This window comes from Pan troglodytes, chromosome 8, assembly GCF_028858775.2.
Source record: "Pan troglodytes isolate AG18354 chromosome 8, NHGRI_mPanTro3-v2.0_pri, whole genome shotgun sequence".
Classification (NCBI taxonomy): Eukaryota; Metazoa; Chordata; class Mammalia; order Primates; family Hominidae; genus Pan; species Pan troglodytes.
This window is the reverse complement of record NC_072406.2, coordinates 95,087,828-95,109,456: the sequence shown is the minus strand read 5'-3', so window position 1 is coordinate 95,109,456 and position 21,629 is coordinate 95,087,828. Positions and strand designations below refer to the sequence as shown.

Below are 21,629 nucleotides of genomic sequence, written 5' to 3'. Positions count from 1 at the left end.
TGTGCCTCAGCCTCCCGAGTAGCTGAGATTACAGGTGCTCACCACCATGCCTGGCTCATTTTTGTATTTTTAGTAGAGATGGAATTTCACCATGTTGGCCAGGCTGGTCTCCAGTGATCTTCCTGCCTCAGCCTCCCAAAGTGCTGGGATTACAGGCATGAGTCACCGCGTCTGGCCATGATTGCATTTAATCCTTAACAAAATTCTATAAGGTAGATATTATACTTGTTCATATTTTACCACAAAGGGAACCAAGGCTAAGAGACACGATATAATTTGCCTAATCAAATATAACAAGTAAATGACAGCCTGAAGATTTGAATCCAAGTATGACTCACTAGTGTACAACCCTGACCGTTATGCCAGATGGCATTCTTGGAGAACATAAAGTGCTATGGGCTGCACAAAAGAGAGTAACTCCTAACTCGCTCTGCGCAGCTCCACCATCTAGCAGAAGGACTATGTGAACCAGTATGGTATAGAGGTTTAGAGCATGTGATTTAAACTAGAACTCCTAAAATTAAAGAACCTATCTGTCATTTTCTTCTTTATGACTTTGAAAAATAAACATTTTAAAATAAATTCTGGTATTATTTGAAAAATGCAGTAATAATGCACAACTCTGATTTCTGTGGTGACTGGAAGCTAACACATAGGAAGCCCAGTGTGCCTGGCAAAGAGTAAGTGTTCAGAAATTGATAGTTACAACTGCCACAGCCAAGAGTTGCCTAGGAGATGTAACAGCTAATATCATATGGTAAGGATGGGGCCCTGGCATTAACAAAAGGACCTTAGGTAAAATACTAAGGAAATCTGAAAATACAGACTTTAGTTAGTAATACTATATCAATATTGTTCCATTAATTGTGACAAATGTACCATGCTAATGTAAGGCATTAATAATGGAGGAACTTTGGTCTAAGGTATATAGAAACTGTCTGTTCTATTTTTGCAACAGTTCTAAATATCTAAAAAACATTCTGAAATAGTTTATTAGAAAGATAATAGTTACTAATTCTGAATTGATGCTCAAGTTTGTTATTTTAAAAAATCATAATCACAGTTTTCTTTGAGAATCAACACAGATAACATGCAGACAGGTATCACAAACTATACCTGGAAATTAATCCCATGTTAGAAGAGCAAATTGGTAAAAAATTATAGGTCCACTGAAAAGCAATTACACATTGGCTTGAATTTCAGACAAGCTATAGGAACCAAATCCGTGCAAAATTCTTAAGACATGAGAAACCAAGGGGCTAATATTTTTATCTGCATTTCTTAAGTGCAGATTATATCATTTTAATAAATGAAATACGTCTACCAGAGTTCATTTGGAAAAATACACACACACACACACACACACACACACACACACAGAGATGTTTATATCTACTTTTTTTTTTTTTTGAGACAACTCTGTCCCCGAGGCTGCAGTGCAGCAGTGTGATCTGGGCTCACTGCAACTTCCACCTCCCAGGTTCAAGCAATTCTCCTGTCTCAGCCTCCCGAGTAGGTGGGACTACAGTGGCACGCCACCATGCCCAACTAATTTTTCTATTTTTCCTAGAGATGGGGTTTCACCATATTGGTCAGGCTGGTCTTGAACTCCTGACCTCAGGTGATCCACTTGCCTCAGCCCCTCAATGTGCTGGGATTACAGGCTGAGCCACTGCACCTGGCCTACATCTATTTCTAGTCAAACGTAAACACCTTCATCTGAAGAAGGTCTAGTTTCTCAGCAAGGTAACTTTAGGGCATATTCAACATGTGCATACCAACTGGTAAACTGAAGTATATTTTTTAGTATTCATATTCCACATTTGCCTAAAATCTTTATGAAAAACTGAATTGTTTTTTCAGAAATAGATAGATAATGGTTGATAATGTGCAGGTTCATAGCAGTGGCCCCTTTGTTCAGAAGAGTTAGCGTTTAGTGACAGGCAGACACCAAGCCCTTAATACCAGCAAGTGGTTAATCAGTGCAAAGAACATAGAATGTTCGTGGTCACTGAGAGGAATGATCATTATGTGCATCATAGATAAACCGCACACACATGTGTGCACATACACATCACATACATGCCTGTATATGCCTGTACACACTCACCGCAATTTACAAAAAGGTCCTAAGTCACTTGCAGATCGTTGCTAGACCCATTTCCACAGCTTCCCTCTGTGTGGCACACAGACTGAGAACTTAAAGTAACACAAAGCGCTTTCTCTAAAAGTAACCTTTAAACACTTGAAAGAAATAGTCTTACTTGCTTTTGAAGTAGAATGCTGCACAGAACATGCCCACGATGACAATTCCAAAGATGATACATGAAATTGACAGCACCTGCCTTTGATAAACTTCTTCACTCTCTGTGAATTTGAAAAACAAAATTAGAATGGATGCTAGCGGGGTGCATCAGCAACAATCTTCATCCATGTACTTCTGAGCTGGTAGGAGTCTTTCAAAGCCAACTTTTTGGTTTCTGTCATAAATAGGGAAAAAACAAGGAACTTATTATGATTCAATTACTTTGCAAAGTTCTATAGGATAACTGGTTGCTGTTATTTGTATCTGCATGGCTACATCAGAACTCATTCTCAGATATTGCGATTACAGATTTATCATCAAAAGACATTCTATGACTTTAGGATTTACTGGGGACATAAGCTTGTGAAATTGTGGTAAGGCCCAAATTAATCAGCTAGAGAAACAAACTCAGGTGCTTCTGAGCTTTCCTGTGCCAGTGATGCCTTCTAATTTACCTTCTGTGGTGCTGATGCCCCTGTGTTTTCTGATTCTGATTTAGTCCTTGGCTGTCAGCCTCCCATTCTTCCTACTATCACTATGATTGACATCACTTATGAAGAAAAAATCAATAGGTATGTAAGTATTTTATTCACCCAGTCTCTGTCCTTCTCAATACCAACGATTTGGCACAGTAGAACTCAGCCTCTATTACCAAGGTCATACCTTGTAGCTTATCACGAAAATGACAATAATTCAAAAACAAACATTTCACTCTGTAGCCACTACCATTTATACTCCTAGGTCCTTTCTTAACCTGTATCTACCTAAACAATTCTTCCATCTCATCAAGACTTTGTATCTGTAGAACCCAGCAGTTTCTCTGTTAATTATCCTCGTCTTGTCTTCATCTTTCTGTTTATATAGGACAGTGACCATGGTCCATGACTACAGTCATTTACTCTCTTGCAAATACTCTATTTACTTTATCCCTTTTGTCTTCCCTTCTACCTATTTGGCAAAATACATGGACACAAATCCAAGAAACTGCCTTCTCCATACCTCTACTGTGGGCAGCTCAGAATGGGGGAAGAAAACTGTACCACTGGGCAAATGGACACCAATAAAGAACAGCAATCACAGAGCTTAAGTAGTCATCTAATGGTCACTAACAATCTCATCAGCCTGCCTTCCTGTTTCCCTAATGATCATCCATATCGTCTCCACACTACTCACACACCTGACACAACTTTCCCTCTCTCACTCTCAGACCTTCTATACAGGTCATAAGAAACAAGCAGCCAATTTAGAGGAAATTTCCCACTTTTTAACACATATATATTCTAAAAATATACAAAATTAATTGCATCTATATACATTCTCTCTCTGTGTCATTAACATAGAACAATAGTTCTCAAATTGTAATGCACTGGAGTCACCTTGGAGCCTAATAAAAAACAGACTGTACCTACTTCTTTCCCCAGAGTTACTGATTTAGTAGATCTGGAGTGAGTACAGAATGTCGGCATTTTTAAAAAGTTCCCAGGTGATTCTGATGCTACTGGTCTGAGAAACACACTTTGAGGACTTTTGAGCAGACTAAGAGTTCTCAAAACATGAATCATCTACATAAAAAATCACCTGAGGAGATATGTTTTTCTTTGTTAATACTAGTTATGGTTTCCTTCTTTCTAAATCAGGATCTTTTTGTTTTTGTTTTTGTTTTTGTTTTTTATATAGAGTCTTGCTCTGTCACCCAGGCTGGAGTGCAGTGGCGTGATCCCAGCTTACTGCAACCTCTTCCTCCTGGGTTCACATGATCCTCCCGCTTCAGCCTCCCAAGTAGCTAGGACTATAGGCACCTGCCACCATGCTTAGCTACTTTTTGTACTTTTAGTAGAGACGAGGTTTCACTGTGTTGGCCAGACTGGTCTCGAACTCCTGACCTCAGGTGATCTGCCTGCCTCGGCCTCCCAAAGTGCTGGGATTACAGGTGTGAGCCACCACACCCAGCCAGGATCTCTATTTAAGTAAAATTTTCAGCTATTTCTCATGCATACTAAAATTAGAACATTATTCAATTATAGCAAGCACTATTTTTTAAATAAAATAATAATTCCTTTGGTGTTCATTGTTTCCTATCATCTCGGGGGCTTCTCATCACTGAAAATTAAAGAAAAACAATAGATTCAAACTCATTTTATGATGCCAGTATTATCATGATTCCGAAAAAGACGAAGACCTAACCAAAAATTACAGATAAATAGCCCTCATTGCCACAGAGGCAAAAATCTTAATAAATTTTAGGAAATAAAATACAACAATATATAAAAAGTATAGTGCATCATGACTAAGTAAGGTTTATACACAAAAATGCAAGGTTGGTTTAATATTTTAAAATTAATCAATGTGATTCACCATTTTTACATCTAAGCAGATAATTTAACAACTAGATCAGAGGCAAAAACATAGCCAAACTTAATATTCATTCTTGATTAAAACTCTCAAAACCTAGAAATAGAAGGCACTTCCTCAACCTAATAAAGAGTAGCTATAAAAAATCTATATCTAGCTGTGAAAGAGAGAATGTTTTTTTCCCTAAGATCAGGAATAAAGCAAGAATATCCACTCTCATACCTTCTGGTCAACACTGTACCAGAGGTTTAGTTAATGTAACAAGAAAAAATAGGAATAGAAATCATTCAGCTGGGGAAAGTAGAAGAAAAGTTGTCTTTGTTTGCAAACAAATGACAATTTATACAGAAAAGCTGATGGAATCTACAAAAGAGCTAGTATAACTATCAAGTAAGCTTAGGAAAATTTCAGGATACAAGGTTATAGGAGAGAGATACAAAAATAAATGTACATCATTTTATAGCAACAAAGAAAAATTGAAACAAAAATGTCATTTACAATAGCATCAAAGCATGTAAAATACATAGAGATCAATATAACAAAAGGAACACAAGTCTTGTACATTGAAAAGCTTAAAAGAAGATCTAAATAAATAGATATAACATGTTTATGGATTAGAAGGCTTGATATTATTAAGATGTCAATTCTCCCCAAGATGATAGACAGATTGATTGCAATGCTATTAAAATCTCAGGAAGCATTTTTGTTTTTGTTGTTCTTGTCACAGAAATTGACAACCCAATTCTAAATGTTTTACGGAAATACAAAAGATCTACAGTAGCCAAAACAACGTTCCTGTAGCCAAGAGAACAAAGTTGTGGAATCTCATGACTTTATTTCAAGATTTCTTATAAAGCTGTAGTAATCAAGACATATGGTATTGGCCTAATTATAGACAAATAAATAATTGCAACAGATAAAAGAGTTCTGAAATATAATATTCGAAACTTATGTGGCCAATTGGTTTTGACAAAGATGCCAACATAATTCAATGGTGAAAGAATATTTTCAAAAAATGACATTGCATCAATAGTATATATAGCCATATCCACAAAAATGAACCTGGATCCTAATCTCATACTCTATACATATATACACTCAAAAAGGATGATAGATGTAAATGTAAAGCTTAAACTACAAAATTAGAAGAAAACATAGGAAAAAATCTTAGTGCCATGGATTTGGCAAAGATTTCTTAACTAAAATATAAAAGCTACAAACTAAAAAATATTTCAAAATCAATAAAATTGACTTTATCTATCAACATTAACACTTGCTCTTCAAAGACACCATTATGAAAATCAAAAGGCAAGATACAGTCTGAAAAAATTGCAAAATATTTATTCAACAATGGACTTGTATCTTTAATTTATAAGAATGACTTCTCAATAATAAGATAAGCAAACCAATTTAAATGTGAGCAAAACATAGTTGAATAGACACTTCCCCAAAGATATCTGGATGACAAATAAGTACCTAAAAAGATACCCAACATTGTTCATTATTATTAAATTGCAAATTAAATTATAATGAGATATATGGCACCCCCACTAGAATAGGTGAGATTAAAGACTTACCATACCAAATGTGAAAAGGATGTGAACAACTAGAACTCTCATGTACTTCTGATGGAAAGGTAAAATTATATAGCCATTTCCAATAGTAGCTTCACAGAAAATTAAAAATATACCTACTTTATGATCTCGCCATTCCATTACCCACAACTATTGAAAGTTCAATTTCACTGGGTACCCAATGTTCATAGAAACTTTATTTTTAATAGCCCCCAAACTGGAAATAACCCAAGTATCCATCAACAGGTAAATGGATAATCAAATTATTACATTTCTATATAATGAAATAGTACTCAGCAGTAAAAAGAAATGAACTATTGATATAAACTACAATATGGAAGAATATCAGAATAAATATGCTGAGTGCAATAAATCAGACAACAAACAGGGTACATGTTGTATAATTCCACTTATTCAAAATTCTAGACAATGGAAACTATAATAACATAAAACATGTATGTAGATACCTGGGGTCAGGAGTAGGGACTGATAGGAGAGATTACAAATTGATGCGGGGAAACTTTTGGGAGTTACAGACATGTTAATTGTCTCAATTACAGTGGTGGTTTCACTGGTGAATACTTATGTCAAAAATGTATCTAGTGATACATTATAAACAGGTGGCTTATCTTATGTCAACTATAGCTACAAAAATATTAATCCTAGGGTACAAAAGAATACAAAGAATATGCAAAGAATATGTAGAATATGCAGAATATAAAATAATACATAGCTTTTTATCTTTTAGTCTTCTTTTGTGATTATACTCCCATAAACCATTCTCCATGTAGCAGGTAATATAAACCTTTTAATATATAAATTAAATCATATACATGCATGTATATGAATGCATATGTGTGTATATTCTATTTTTACTGTGTTATTAGGTTCCTATTTGACTTATAATACCTAAAATTCTTAGTATGGTCTGAAAGACCTGCCTGATATGACACTGCTCACCCATATCAACCACTCTCCTTTTTTTCTGTTATGTCTACCATTTCAGTCCTTAGAGTCTTGAAACATGCTGTTTGCTTTATTCTTCTGCTGGCTTTTTTTTTTTGAGGCAGAGTCCTGCTCTGTCACCAGCCTGGAGTGCAGTGGTATGGTCTCAGCTCACCACAACATCCCTGTCTTTGGTTCACGCGATTTTCCTGCCTCAGCCTCCCGAGCAGCTGGGACTAGAGGTGCGTGCCACCATGCCCAGCTAATTTTTGTGTTTTTAGTAGAGACCGGGTTTCACAATCTTGGCCAGGCTAGTCTCGATCTCTTGACCTTGTGATCCACCCACGTTGGCCTCCCAAAGTGCTGGGATTACAGGCGTGAGCCAATGCTCCAGGCCTTCTGCTTGTCTTTTAAATGCCCACTCCACTTTTTTTTTTTTTATCTCAAAGTAAATGTCACTAGTTCAAAGAGCCTTGCACTATCAAAAAGCCTTGCACGGTAAGCTCCACTGATTCAGGGGACCATATTCTTCATTAATTTACTCATTTGGCTCATCATTTTCTCCTCAGCACCTAGTGCAGCAATTCCCACATCACTGACACTTCAGACTTGTTACTTGAATTAACAAATGCATATTTCTGTCTTTACAGAATTGTTCATGTTACATCAATTCTCACCCCAGAGTGTTCTTAAGGCTTAGAATCTGTCCGTGTTGATATCAGGTACTCCTAGGCTTAAACACATCCTCCTTTCGTGAGTTGACCATCTGCTTCTGACCCCACCCACATCCAAACTCTGTACCCAGCTTCTCCATTTGGAGCTGCTATGGTTTCAATATGTTCCTCAAAGTTCCTGTGTTGGAAATTTAATAGTCATTGTAACAGTACTAAGAAGTGGGGCCTTTATGAGGTGATTAGGCAATGAAGGCTCCACTCATGAAGGGATTAATACTGTTATCATGAGAGTAGACTAGTTATCACAGGAGGGGGTTAGTTATCACAAGAGTGGGCTCCTGATAAGAGGATGAATTCAGCTCAATTTCCTCTCTCTGTCTCCTGAGCTCACTTGCCTTCCCCCTTCTGCCATAGAACTGCCCTCACCAGATGCTGGCGCTATGCTTTTGGACTTCCCAGCCTCCAGAAACGTGTACCAAATAAATTTCTTTTTTCAAAATAAAGTACCCATTTTGTGGTATTCAGTTATAGGCTAAAATAGGGGACTTTTCATCCAACCTTGGCCTCCTCACTGTGATTCTGCACTCACAAAGTCCTTTTCACAGCACAAAGTACCATAAGGAAAATGGTGAAAGCACTTGTACCCTGGCCTCAGAGGATGAGAAGCATGATCAACTGATATGTAGGTATTCTGATTGTTTATCTCTGTGTTGGATTTGTGTGCTGTTCCAACCAACATACTCTAATGCTGACACTGGTATGCTGCCTGGTTTTATATTCTAGACTAGCTTCATTTGGTGCTGATGGCAATTCAAAGACAGAAAAGCAAGCTGAGGGGTGGCTCAGATACACAAAATTCTTCATACCGTGACTTTCTGGGGTGCTCCCAAAATGGTGCAGAAGCTTCCAGGGCCAGCTGAAATTAGTCCATGGGGACTTGTGGTGTTTCTCTACCAGTAAAGGTACTTGCAGTACTTTATCATTAATAAGCAAATGGAAGCCTGATGAAACAAATCTGGATCAAAACCTACATGTAGAGAGCCCACATTCTAGGACCTATTTTCCTTTATTTCTTCTATTTTCTGAGACCATGCACTATATCCTCTCTTAAGATATGATCTCATGTTTTCTAGTACTTTTTCCTGTGGAATTTTGTTGGGAACCAATGTTTTCGAACATTTTCTCTCTTCTTAGGGCTTATTTTTGTTTTTAATGCATTTATTTGGGCTGGCATAATAGAAAACAGAAAGTAAACCTAAAAAATATCACATTATCTACATTTCTTAGTAAGTCGAGAGGGGCAATCATGTGCCCCAGCAGGCTTGGGTTGACATTTTAAAGTTGGAAAGATTCATATTGAAGGGATAAAACATGTATTATTAAGACCTGTTTAGGCATATCATCATCTTAAAAAATGTCATCCTTTCCACCCCCACATTTGCAAGTTCATTAAATTTTCCAATTGAACTTGGAAACAAATAAATAGTTGTGCCAACTCTTAAGAATTCCATTTTACTTAATTGTCAGTTCATGACTGAAATGGAATAAGCATGACTTGCATATAATAATCTATCTACCCTGCTTCTGCAAATAAAAAGAATTATAAAAATTATGGAGAATAATGCCCACTAAAACAAACAAAAACATAAGACTGCACTCACAAAAATGAATTATTTCCACATAACATGTATGCAGTATGTTTTTGTTTTGTTTTGTTTTTTACTTGAAGCTAGTCAAATGTAGCCTGGGGACATGCAAAAATAAAAAAAAAGGTTCTGAGTTTAAATCAAGAGTGAAATTAAAACTACAAAGACTACAAGTGAATTTATAGACCCAGGTGTAGCTACAATGATGGTATATTATTAGTGCATTTGATTCATAGGGTATTATGCGAGAACCAGCATAAATCAAGGGGCTGAGAGTCTGGTAATTTTGGATTTGACTTTAATTTTGGTCACTTTTAAAATGAGTGACTGCAAGTATGCTACTTTACCTTTATAAACTTCAATTTCCTCACCTACATAAAGGCAATATCACTTATGTTTATAATGAGAATGATATCAAGTAAGGTCTCTTAAGCATATAGCACATAGTAATTCAATAAATTCTGGTTTTTCATCCTTCTATATTTTAAAATTTGTTCCCCCTGTGTGATGGCTAATTTTAGGTGTCAACTTGACTGGAATATGGAATACCTAGAAACCTAATAAAGCATTATTTTGGGGTATGTCTGTGTAGATGTTTTCAGAGGACATTAGCATGTTCATCTAAGTGGACTAGATGGGGAAAATCTGACTTCAATATGGGCAGGCACCATCCCATCTTCTGGGATCCTGAAGAGAACAAAAATGAGAGAAAATGCAAATATGTTGATCTATTTGTTGAACTGAGATGTATTCCTCCTTTCCTGTTCTTGGACAAAAATTCCAGGTTCCCTGGCCTTTGGACCCTATAACTTAAATCAATGACCTTGGGTCCTCAAGCCTTTGGCCTCAGACTGAGAATCACATCATTGGCTTCCCTGGTTCTGAGGCCTTTGAACTTGGATTGAGCCATGCCACCAAGGGTGGCCTGGCTAAGATCACCCCTTACCCTGAGCCAACTCCACTCAAGGAGCAGTGTGGTCCGTGGTTATGCATGCCTGACTTTTACCATCAGCTGCAACTGTTCTTATCCTCTTATTCATTGTCCTTACCAATAAAATAGAAAAACATTGCATACCTGCATGTTTAGGGATTAAATACATAAGCATGAACAAAGTGCCTAGAATAATACATGGCATATAAATGATGCACAAAACGCCAGTTTCTTTCCTTTTTCCGTTTTCTCTTGAAGCAGCATTAAGTCAAAAAGAACCTTTAAAATATTCTACTCCCATATGCAAAACTAGCCTTAGCCACAGGCAGTCAGTGACTTGCTAACTCTGGAGAAGTCTGTGTCCAGAAACTGGTATTTAAGGAATTTATTTTTATGTCTTTTTTTTTTTAACTCATTTTTTTAACTTGTACTTTCACTCTTGGTAACTATATTTCTCAATTGTGGTTTTGAATTTCCTGCCCAGAAATTTTGAGGGATGTAATGCAAGCAGACCTCTTTGGGGAATGGGCTCTGTCTTTCACACTCTTCCTCACAGATAAACAAATAGGAAGTGTGTAGTATTTCTTCCATTTTCTTGGTAAAGACAATGGATAAGAGGATAAGAGCAGTTACAGCTGGTGGTGAAACAGACGCATGCAACAACCATGCATTCTGCTCCTGGAGTGAGATGAGGAGTCCAGGGCAAGGGCAAGGGCAAGGCTCAGGCCAGGCTGCCTGCCAGAAAGATTCTCTCCACTGTTCTAATGCTGGGTTCTGAAATTTCACCATAATGTTACTTTCTCTAGTTTCATACTCTCCCTCACTTCTCCCTTTAAGAAAAATAAATTGTGCTGTTTGTCCTTGGAGACACAGAATCCTTGGAACACTTATTGGCTAGCATGATATCTACTTAACTGGGCAGCCATAGTTCAGATCCGGATGTGTAACACAGCCTTATGGTAATTCTTTTGGAAACTGCAACAGTATAAAATTCTCAAAGTCTCTCCATAGAAACTTGTTAAGCTGTACTACGTAGAAAAAAGAACGCTACCGAAAGAAAATCACAGTCATAGTTCTTGTTACACTATTTCCCCAGAGAGATCTCTGTATGGAGGACAGAGGTGTGGGAGACCATGATACAGCATGATCTCCTACATGTGTGAGGGAACAGGAACTGTTCTAAATGGCACCTCCATATCCCCTCCAGGTATAGGGACCTAGGATTCTAGTGCTTCTTGAGAACATTTCCTTTGTACCACCATTTTTAGGGTTGCCTAAAAGACACTGAACTCAACTATGATGTCCATAAATGTGCTGATCTTCAAGTAGTGTGAGGTTAAGGCACACACAAACACACACACACAAACCTATATGTCATATATGTAAGCAAAAGTTTTACCTGGAAACCCGCATACTCAAGATATGCAAATCAGATCCTATGTGTTGCCACTAGGTATCAAAATGAAGCATGATTACTCTTATAGTCATTCTAAAAGTCAAACAACTATACCTCAGAGGCTCCTTTCTATCCAAGTATTCATTATCTGAGGCCCTGAAGTTAAGAGTCTACATAGAGAAGCAAAAGTCATCACAATACAACAATATTCAATAACGAACCCACTATTTATGAAATGAGTCTTCACTCCAGCATTTCTCCCTGCCTAATTCTAGTATTTATTTCTATCCATCAAACCAACCTCATCATCTGTGTAGGTCAGTCTCTCCCTAATGGTTGCACTCTGACTTTTTTGTCCTCATTTTAACTGGATTAAGTTTAAGTGGATTTAATCCAGTATTAATTATTGTTAGATAAAGCAGGTCTCCTGAATTTTATTTTTAAAAATCAACAAATGCTTGGGATAGATTAAAATGTTAGGAGCTTATAAGCAATTGCAAATGAACCTTGATCAGAAAAGAGAATGAAAAGGAGAATATTTAGAATGTTTAGAAATCAGGATATGCTCTTTTTAACTTGCAGATAAAAATGAACAGAGTTCAATGGCCTTATAAATGCCTTAAATAAGTATTTCATTTAGTTAAAAGAGAGCCTGAAGGCAAATAAAAGGAATCCTTACCATGAGATCAATGAGATCAAACATACACTGGCAGGGTGGGGTAGTTACAGAGGGTGGCAACCTGGCAGGGTGGGCATATAATAAGAATATCAGGAAGACAGAACCAGCTCCCTGAGCCTTGCTACAAGCAACCCTGAGAAAGCTGCCTGGGGGTGGGGGGCCTCCAGTCCCACCATCCAAGTGCAGAGAAGCTGAGATGACCAGGAGGTACTAAAAGGCTCCATGTCTTTTACACTGTGTTATTCAGGCTAGAAGCACCTTCCCTTTTTCTACTTGAAACTCCCACTGTTATGGATTGAATTTTGTCTTCCAAAAGATGTTGAAGTAATGACTCCAGTAGCTATATGCATATGACCTTATTTGAGTATAGAGTCTGCTATGGTCTGAATATTGGTGTGCCCCCAAAATGCATATGTTAGTACCTAATGCCCTATGGAATCATATTAAGAGGTGGGGCTTTTGGGAAGTGGGTAAGTCATGAGGGCTCCACCCTCACGGATAGGATTACTGCTCTTATAAAATAAACTCAAGGAAGCTCCCTGCCCCTTCTACCATGTGAGGGTACAACAAGAAGGCATCATTTATGAAGCAGAGACTGAGCTTTCACCAAACACCCAATTTACTGGCATCTTGACCCTGGTCTTCCCAGCCTCCAGAACTGACAAATAAATGCCTGTTGTTTATAAGCTATGCAGTGTAGGGTACTTTGTTATGCAGCCCAGATGGACTAAGAAAGGGTCTTTGAAGAGGATCAAGTTAAGATGAGGTCATGAAAATGGATCCTAATCCAGTATTACTGTGTCCTTAGTAAAAGGAGAAATTTGGACACAGAGATAGACACATACACACATAGGGAGAACATCATCTAAAGATGAAGTCAGAGATTAGGGCAATGATTCTACAAGCTTAGGAACATCAAAGAGTGACAGCCAATTACCAGAAGCTAAGAAAGAGGCAAGAAAGAGTTACCCCTTCACAGCCCTCAGAAGAAACCAAGTCTGCTAATACCTCAATAAGAACTGGAAAACAAAAGAATTGTTGTGTGAGCCACCAGTTTGTGGAGCTTTGTTACAGCAGCCCTAGCAAGTTAATCTGCCCACCGATCCCTAAAAGCTCAGAATAAATACTATTAAGCCTGAAAATTCTTCCCAAGCTTCCCTTCTGCATTCCTTTTGCACCTTTTCCATAACTGCATGGTCTTTTACCAAAAATGCACATACCCATTTCTCAAAAGCCCCTCAAGGACAAGGATATGATCTTTATTTCTGGATAGTTGTATGTGGCTAATGCTGGCTGTGCACTAGGGGGTCACTACAAAAGCCTTTGGTGAACTCAATCGCTTCTGAGCTGGATGTCTAAGGACATTTACCAGTGGTCTTCTGCTTGGTGGGGCAATAAAAAGAGGCAGCAATTTCTTGAGGTGGGGGAGGCGGTAGAAAGTTACATTTACCCTACGGATTCATTTTCTTGCTCTTTGCAGTCAACTGCATAATATTACACTTAAAAAAAATTGAAAGGTGGGGCGCCGTGGCTCACACCCGTAATCTCAGCACTTTGGGAGGCCGAGGCAGGTGGATCACGAGGTCAGGAGATGGAGACCATCCTGGCTAACACGATGAAACCCCATCTCTACTAAAAATACAAAAAATTAGCAGGGCGTGGTGGTGGGCGCCTGTAGTCCCAGCTACTCGGGAGGCTGAGGCAGGAGAAAGGGGTGAACCCAGGAGGCGGAGCTTGCAGCGAGCAGAGATTGCACCACTGCACTCCAGCCTGGGTGACAGAGGGAGGCTCCGTCTCAAAAAACAACAATAACAACAACAACAAACAACAACAACAACAAAGGAAAAACTAAAATAATTACTTTATAATAATGTTGATACTCTATAGTTTATCTTATTTCTACGCAAGATGCTTTTAGATGTGCATTATCAGTTAAAGTTGATATTTAAGGGTAAATAACAGTTTAAATTCATAAACATCTGTATTCTCAGCCTGTCATTTTCCTTTCTTCCCCTGCACCCCCACCAAATATAAACCTTTCCTGTAATAACCGCTTATCTCCTCCCCTCCTTTCACAAACAGTGCATCTCTGGCTGACTATAGATAAGTGACTGTTATAAGACATATTTTGAAAAGAAAATGAAAAGCCCTGGGTCTTCTCATTAATATGTCTAATATGCACTGGCTTTCCAAGTGCTATTTCTTCCACAAATAAATTATAAGTAAAAAGCATCCTGCATCAAATTATATCTACCAATGAGTTTTCAATGCTAAGATAATCCCAGTCTGTGGTGTCCGAGTTCCCTTTTAAAAGATCTGTTAATTCCATTTTTCCTGAACCTATACTAGCTGTCCCCCACTCCTTACCCTCAATTCTAGGTTTTATCACTTAGGATTCACTGTTCATTGGCAAAGTCACATTCTAGGAGCAAGACATATGACTTGGAACAATAAAATTTCATTTTCTTGACAACAGGGAGAATCTGACCCAGTGGTTTAAGGGAATCTTCTAGCTGTGACCTATTTAGATGGAGTAGGGATTCTAACCCACTAAAGACCTTTTAACTTTGCTTCACAGAACATTCAGGACCAAGGTAACACACAACCTTCTCCATATTGGTGTAATGGGGCTTCACTTCTCTCAGACAGATGAGGTGTAAGCTAAAGGAATCTAACTCCTTTACCACAGGTATTAGCAGTGATCCTGGAAGATCTACAAACATAATCAGCAAAGTCAGCTCTTTGCATAGGTGTGCAGGCTGAGAGCCCTGTGGCTATTTGACTTCCCAGGCTTAAGTTGTAACTATCCCATCAGGAGCTGTCTCGAGTCAGGTGGATATCAGACTGCATAGAGCAGGCATATGGACTCCAGGCAGGGGTTCTCTCCTCTGGCTATACATTAGAAACACCTCGGGAGCTTCTCAAATACACCAACAACTGAACCCCAGCCCAGAGCAGATCTGAATTTCCAGTACTAGGAAGCTAGATCTGTGTACGTTCAAATCTACCTAAAGCGCTGAAGTTGAAAACCTCAGGTCTAGAAGTAGAGCATCCAGTCTGGACCAGCATGATCCAACAGAAATATAATGCAAGCCACATGTATAATTTAAGCTTCCAAAGCTTTCTAGTAGGCACGGTAGAAGCAATCCAATCAATCAATCAGTCAATCAAGGGAGAAATTCACTTTAATTATACATTTTATTTGACCCAACATATATAAAATAGTATCACTTCAATACAGAATAGCTATAAAATATTAATGAAATATTTTATATTGTTTTGGCGCTAAGTCTTTGAAATCCAGTGGGGCTTTTTATATGAGACTTACGGTATATGAGACTTACAGCTCATTTCAGGCCAGCCATGTTTCGAGTGTTCAACTGTGCTAATTTTACCCTAAAACTGCCTCCTTACAGATTCTAAGTTTGGTCTAATGGTTTCTCTGTACATAGTGAATTTTAACCTAACAATATGCCCAAATAGACTGTAACCTACTCCTGTACCAATCACTGAGTTTCAGCTAATCACAGTCAGTCAACTGTTCAAACTGTGTTCAAATGAATGCCGAGTTACTATAACCAGCTGTTTCTGTACCTCACTTCTGTTTTCTGTAGGCCACTTTCCCTTCTCCCATAAATTCCCTGCTTCCATAAATTCTCTTACACCTTCTGGCAGTGCCAAAGTCACTCTGAATGTAATTTGGTTCAGAGGGCTACCCCTTCACAAATTGCTCTACTAAAGGCTGTTAAATTTAACTTGTCTCCAGTTTTTCTTTTAATGACCATCACATGTTTGTGGCTACCACGTTGAATAGTGCAGACTGATAGTCGGAAAGCACTGATCTGTTCCCAGGGTCTCGCTCTATTTACCTGACTTTCGGCAACGTTATTTAACCTATGACTCAGTTTTTGATGTGAAATGTGGTGATGATCATAATACCTGCCTACTGGGTCATTGGAAGATTAAATGAGATGCTTTGTACTATGCATTTACTGAGCACAGTGTCTGGCTCACTTCCAGTGTTAATAAGATATAATTGGTTTCTACTATATTATTACCATTATTTTAATATATCATAGAACCCATTGTAAAAACTGAATTTGAGAGGTAACATGTAAACTATTTGAAAACAATTTCCAATTCCTCAAGTGCATAAGAAAAATGAAGAATTAAAACAGTGTTGTAGTCAAACTCGTTAGTTTCAGGTACAGAGTCATACTGATGCTCCATGAATCATAATAATGATAGTCACAGCAATAAGAAATATATAATCTCTTTTATAAATATCAGTGCTGATAATATTCAACTTAATTCATTTTAACTTGATTTTTCAAAGATTTATCTTAAGGATATATGTAAACTACAGATGGAAATCCAATAGCATGGCTCACCCCTCTCCTTGGAGAGTTTGTTATCCCTGCCCCTCCACTGCCTGCTTTGTAACCTACTCCTATGTTTAACAGTTGTCTTCCTCTACTTGCTCATAGTGTCTTTTTAATTTTTTTCAAATATATTTACTTATTTTTAAATTGACATATGAAATTATATGTGTTTATTGTGTACAATATTTTGAAGTATATATACATTGTGGAATGGTTAAATTGAGCTGATTAACAAACACATTACCTCACATGGTTATCATTTTTGTGGGGAAAAGACTGAATATACACTCTATGGGCATTTTTCAACAATACAAAATATCATCATTGACTATAGCTGCCCTGCTGCACAATAGGTCTCTTGAACTTATTCCTTCTATCCAGCAGCAGATATGTATTATTTGACCAACATCTCCCCGACCCCATCTTCCCCCTAAACCCTCTGGCCTCTCATAACCATCATTCTATTCTCTATTTCCATGAGAACAGCTTTTTTTAGATTCCATATATCATGTGGTATTTGTCTTGCTTTGCCTGGCTTATTTTACTTAATAATGTCTTCAGTTTCACCCATGCTCATGGTTTCTAGTTCCCCTGGAATCTGACTTGCACATGGTCTTGCTGAACCACATCTCTTACTTCACCTAAGAATATCCTTTCATTACTGTCCATGTTGTGAAGCATCACAATCTTTTATTTTTTCAAAATTCAAATTCCTGCCCTTTACAATAAACTTTAAAGGTTAATACATAACAAAAATGCATAATTCATAAATTTACACTGTGAGAAAATTTTACAAAATGAACACACATAGGTACTCAATGCTCAGACCAAGAAATGGAATATGATCCATACCCCTGTATATACTGCTTCCTAATTACTAGCCACCTTCTCTACCAATGTAACTATTAAACTGACATCTAATACCAAAAGCTAGTTGTATCTATTTTTGATCTTTATGTAAATAGAATCATACCATATGTTCTTTATATGTCTAGATTTTTTTTTGCTCAGTATTATGTTATAAGATTCAATATGTTGTTGCAGGTAGCTATGGCTCATTTATCATTGTTTCTATTAAAAATAAAAAAAATTATCCAGGCGTGGTGGCACGCACCTGTAGTCCCAGCTACACGGGAGGTTGAGACAGGAGAATCGCTTGAACCCAGGAGGCAGAGGTTTCAGTGAGCTGAGATCGTGCCACTGCACTCTGCACTCCAGCCTGGGTGACAGAGCGAGACTCCGTTTAAAATAATAATAATAATAATAATATAGAATTACTGTTATCATTTTTTGCTATTATAAATAATAGATTACCTGTTTTCTAAAACTTGTAATAAGTCATGGGCATTGTTTATGTTAGTGCTCATAGGTCTATCTCATCCTTTTAAGTGGCTGCAGAATATTCTGTCATATGGTAAAGTCATATGGACATTTATTTTATTTCTACTATTGCCGAACTATAATCACTGTTGAGATAAAGAGCCTTGTGTACTTGTGGTAAGTACATTTTAAATAGAATACTGATCATCTGTAAGGTGTGTGGAAAAGACAACAAAGAAAGAAAGAAGAAATCATATGAAAGAAATGAAATAAAATGCCTCTGAGTAACTAGGAGTTCTAGAGACGATCTCGTTCTTCCCCATTCTGATATTTGGCATTTCTCAGACTAACAGCTCTCCCCATCTTGACCCTGTACAAATCTTGTTGATAAACCTTACCTATACAAAAAGTGCAAGTCAGCATTCTCCAGCAAAGAAGAAGTCTAACTGGCAAATATATTGATTTATTCAGTGACAGAGATTACCCCCAGGTATCCTTAATTCACAGATATGAATGGAAAATCCTGATTCACCAGGTCTTTGAAGAAAATCTTAGTGATAAGTTCCCAGAGTAAGGCACGAAGTGTTTATATAAATAGGCCTCTAGGATGGACCTTAAAAGTATCCATAAAAAAAATATTGGTCTGTTTTACAAACCCACGGTATGGTGATTTCCAGCATTTAATGTTGGACATTGTGGTCCACTGAAAAGTTTGTAAGTGCTAAGTTCAGAAAGATTTGAGTCAAGTGATACTTTTGACATTTAAAAATTGTGCGCCTTTTAAGCCTCATCTCTTTTACCTAAACAAAGGGCAGGAGGGGTTAATTACTGATACACAATAATTATATACTGCAGTTATCCATTTCCTTACCAGATAAGTTAGGATGCTAGATGAGAAACAAGTTGTCATCCAGCAGTGAGAGCAATTTGGTTCCTACTCTGTAGTGACACCAACAGGGGTTTGGTGATAAGTGTGCCTCAGCAGCCAGTGCTCTACAGGATCTAAGGATGATGGACTTAGTACCCAGAGATAAGAACAATCATAGTTCAAGAGAGGCAGAAGCAATAGAGGTGTTTGCTACTCCAATAATTAGTAAAAGCAGCAAATCTCTGGAAGATAAATGCAGAAGCAAGACAATCCATACATGACCCACAAGGTGATTGGAGCATACGGTTACAGCTGAACTGAATAGAATTTTAAGGTCTCTGGGGAATTCTCAAGTCTCTACTGTGTCTGTGTAGACAATCTCCAATTATAAAAAGTATGTAGAGTATTTAAGTTTACTTTATGTCCTAACCGCATTATGGCAATAGTTCTTGTAACAGCAATTGTACCCAGACAGCTGTAGAGATTGCTGTTTTTTCCACATGCCCATTCATGTTTAGAGAAAAGTGAATCTCTTTTGGCATCATAGGCTGTATTAAGTCTATCTTTTATTTTGTATTTCTGATTCTTTGATATCTGGTTCTTCCTGACCCTGAAGGAATTTCCCCTCTCAGGACTAACCAGTTCCTAGAGATAGAAAATAAATTGCCCGAGCACACACTTTTCAAATAAAAACCAACCCAATCCAGAGCCCAGATCCGCATTTACCTCCTTTTCTGGGATTCCATACTCAAGACCATTATCTTTTCAGTGGCAATCATTTCATGATCAGTTGGCCTTACCACATCTCAAATTTTCTGTTAATACACTCTATTTTAGAACATGGGATATTGAAATAAGTATTTCAAAACGATCATATGCCATGCTAAAAATGTATTAATATTTAAAATTTTTGAAAATATATCTCCTTTCTAACACAAAAGAGGTGCTTAGATCAATCTTTCAATGCAACTCACAGGACTAAGTCATAAAGATTTCACCACTAATAGAATTAAAATGTAAGATTAGCATAACATTACTATCTACATTTATTGGGTTCCCTGATGCATCTGACATTAGAAACTGTTCTAGAATTATACTTTGGCTATAAAGATGAATGAGGCACAATTACACAACTTCTGCAATCTAGCTGGTGAATGGACACAAAATAAATAGGAAATAGTGTGGTAGGTGTTAATGAACTATGAGCAAATTGGAATTCAAATATAATGGGGTAGGATAGAGGATAATTTGCCCATGCCTGAGACTTGGGAAGTGACAAAGAAGGCCTCAGAGAAGACATTAGGAACAGTTGCCTGAGTGGTTGTGCAGGAGAGGTACAACCATACTTCTTTCTACTTGTGACAATGACCTAGGGCAATGTAAGAAACCCAGCTTATGCCACACGCTTACTTCCCAAGATCCAGATGCAAATAAATAAATAAATAAATAAAAGCCACAGTCCTACTCACTCTGTCAACACAAGTTGACTGTGGGATGAGATCCCCAGGAACTGGAGAGAAATGCCTCTACTGCTGCCTGGACTACAGGGTTGTGAAGGCTCCTATGCTGCTCAGCTTTCAAGGAGCTGAAAATCTGAGAAAATTTGCTGCTTCCATATGTGAGTTAGCTAAGAATCTTTTTTCACTTGAATCATGACTCACTTAAAGATTTCTGGAAGAAGAATAAAGAGGGAGAGAAGAAGGGAAAGAAGAGAAGAGAAGAAAGGCGAGTGAAGAACAGATTGGAAAAGGAGAGTTAGAAAGGAAGGGAGAAGATAAGACTGGATATCAAGGGGAAAGGAGGAGAAGGGAGAGGAGGAAGAAACCGTCATTTACTGCCTGTCTGTCTTCATCCTGGATCACCCTATTTGCTGATGACCACAAGGTCTCTGACTAGTGACCTTCCTCCTCTTTAGAAGATTGAAATGTAACAGAGCTGCACTTCTCTCATTTAGAGAATGTGATTTGTTCAGTTTGTGTAAAAAGCCATGCAGGGCAGGGATCTCAGGGAGTGCCAGACGCTCCACTGTGAGCTTGCAGGAGAGAAGCAGTCAGTGTTTCCTGAATCATCTGATCTTGCTGAGTTGGATGCTGGCCACAGAAAGCCCCAGTCAGAGGTGGAGAGACCCAACATGTTCTTTATGCCATCCACATACACTACTAGCTCAGGGTGGTGGCAAACCCAGCTATCAATTCTGCATACTCAAATTGGTACCTTACAAATGCCCAAATTAAGAGACCATTCAATTAAAGAGCCCAATAACTTCTAGCATAACATTATGACATCCGAACAATTGTTAACATATCTTGCTTGAATTTATGGAAAGAATAAAAACAGGTGACATCTCAATCACCTAAATTGAATTTACTCAATTTGTATTGTTGCTGTTAGAGACATTAATGAAGGTGAGGGTAATGTGAACTATGGTGTGTAGCAGTGAGGTCAGAACTGCAAAGTAAGAAGGCTGTCCTACGGAATCCTGAATTTCAAACAGCCACCATAGAGAGGAAAACAAAGTACTGGCCACAGAATGAAACCTGTCGGAAAGCAGGTGAAG

The 21,629-nt window shown here is 37.8% G+C and overlaps 1 protein-coding gene across 12 annotated transcripts in view; it reads right to left on the bottom strand.

The window, feature by feature from the left end:
• NRG3 (neuregulin 3) overlaps positions 1 to 21,629 on the bottom strand; it is a 1,116,866-nt gene that overhangs the window by 35,160 nt on the left and 1,060,077 nt on the right. For all 12 annotated transcript variants that reach the window (XM_016918766.4, XM_016918770.4, XM_054660302.2 and 9 more), the window contains one exon: positions 2,265 to 2,367. In XM_016918766.4, coding sequence (XP_016774255.3) covers positions 2,265 to 2,367 — 103 coding nt within the window. The remainder of the gene's footprint in view (positions 1 to 2,264; positions 2,368 to 21,629) is intronic.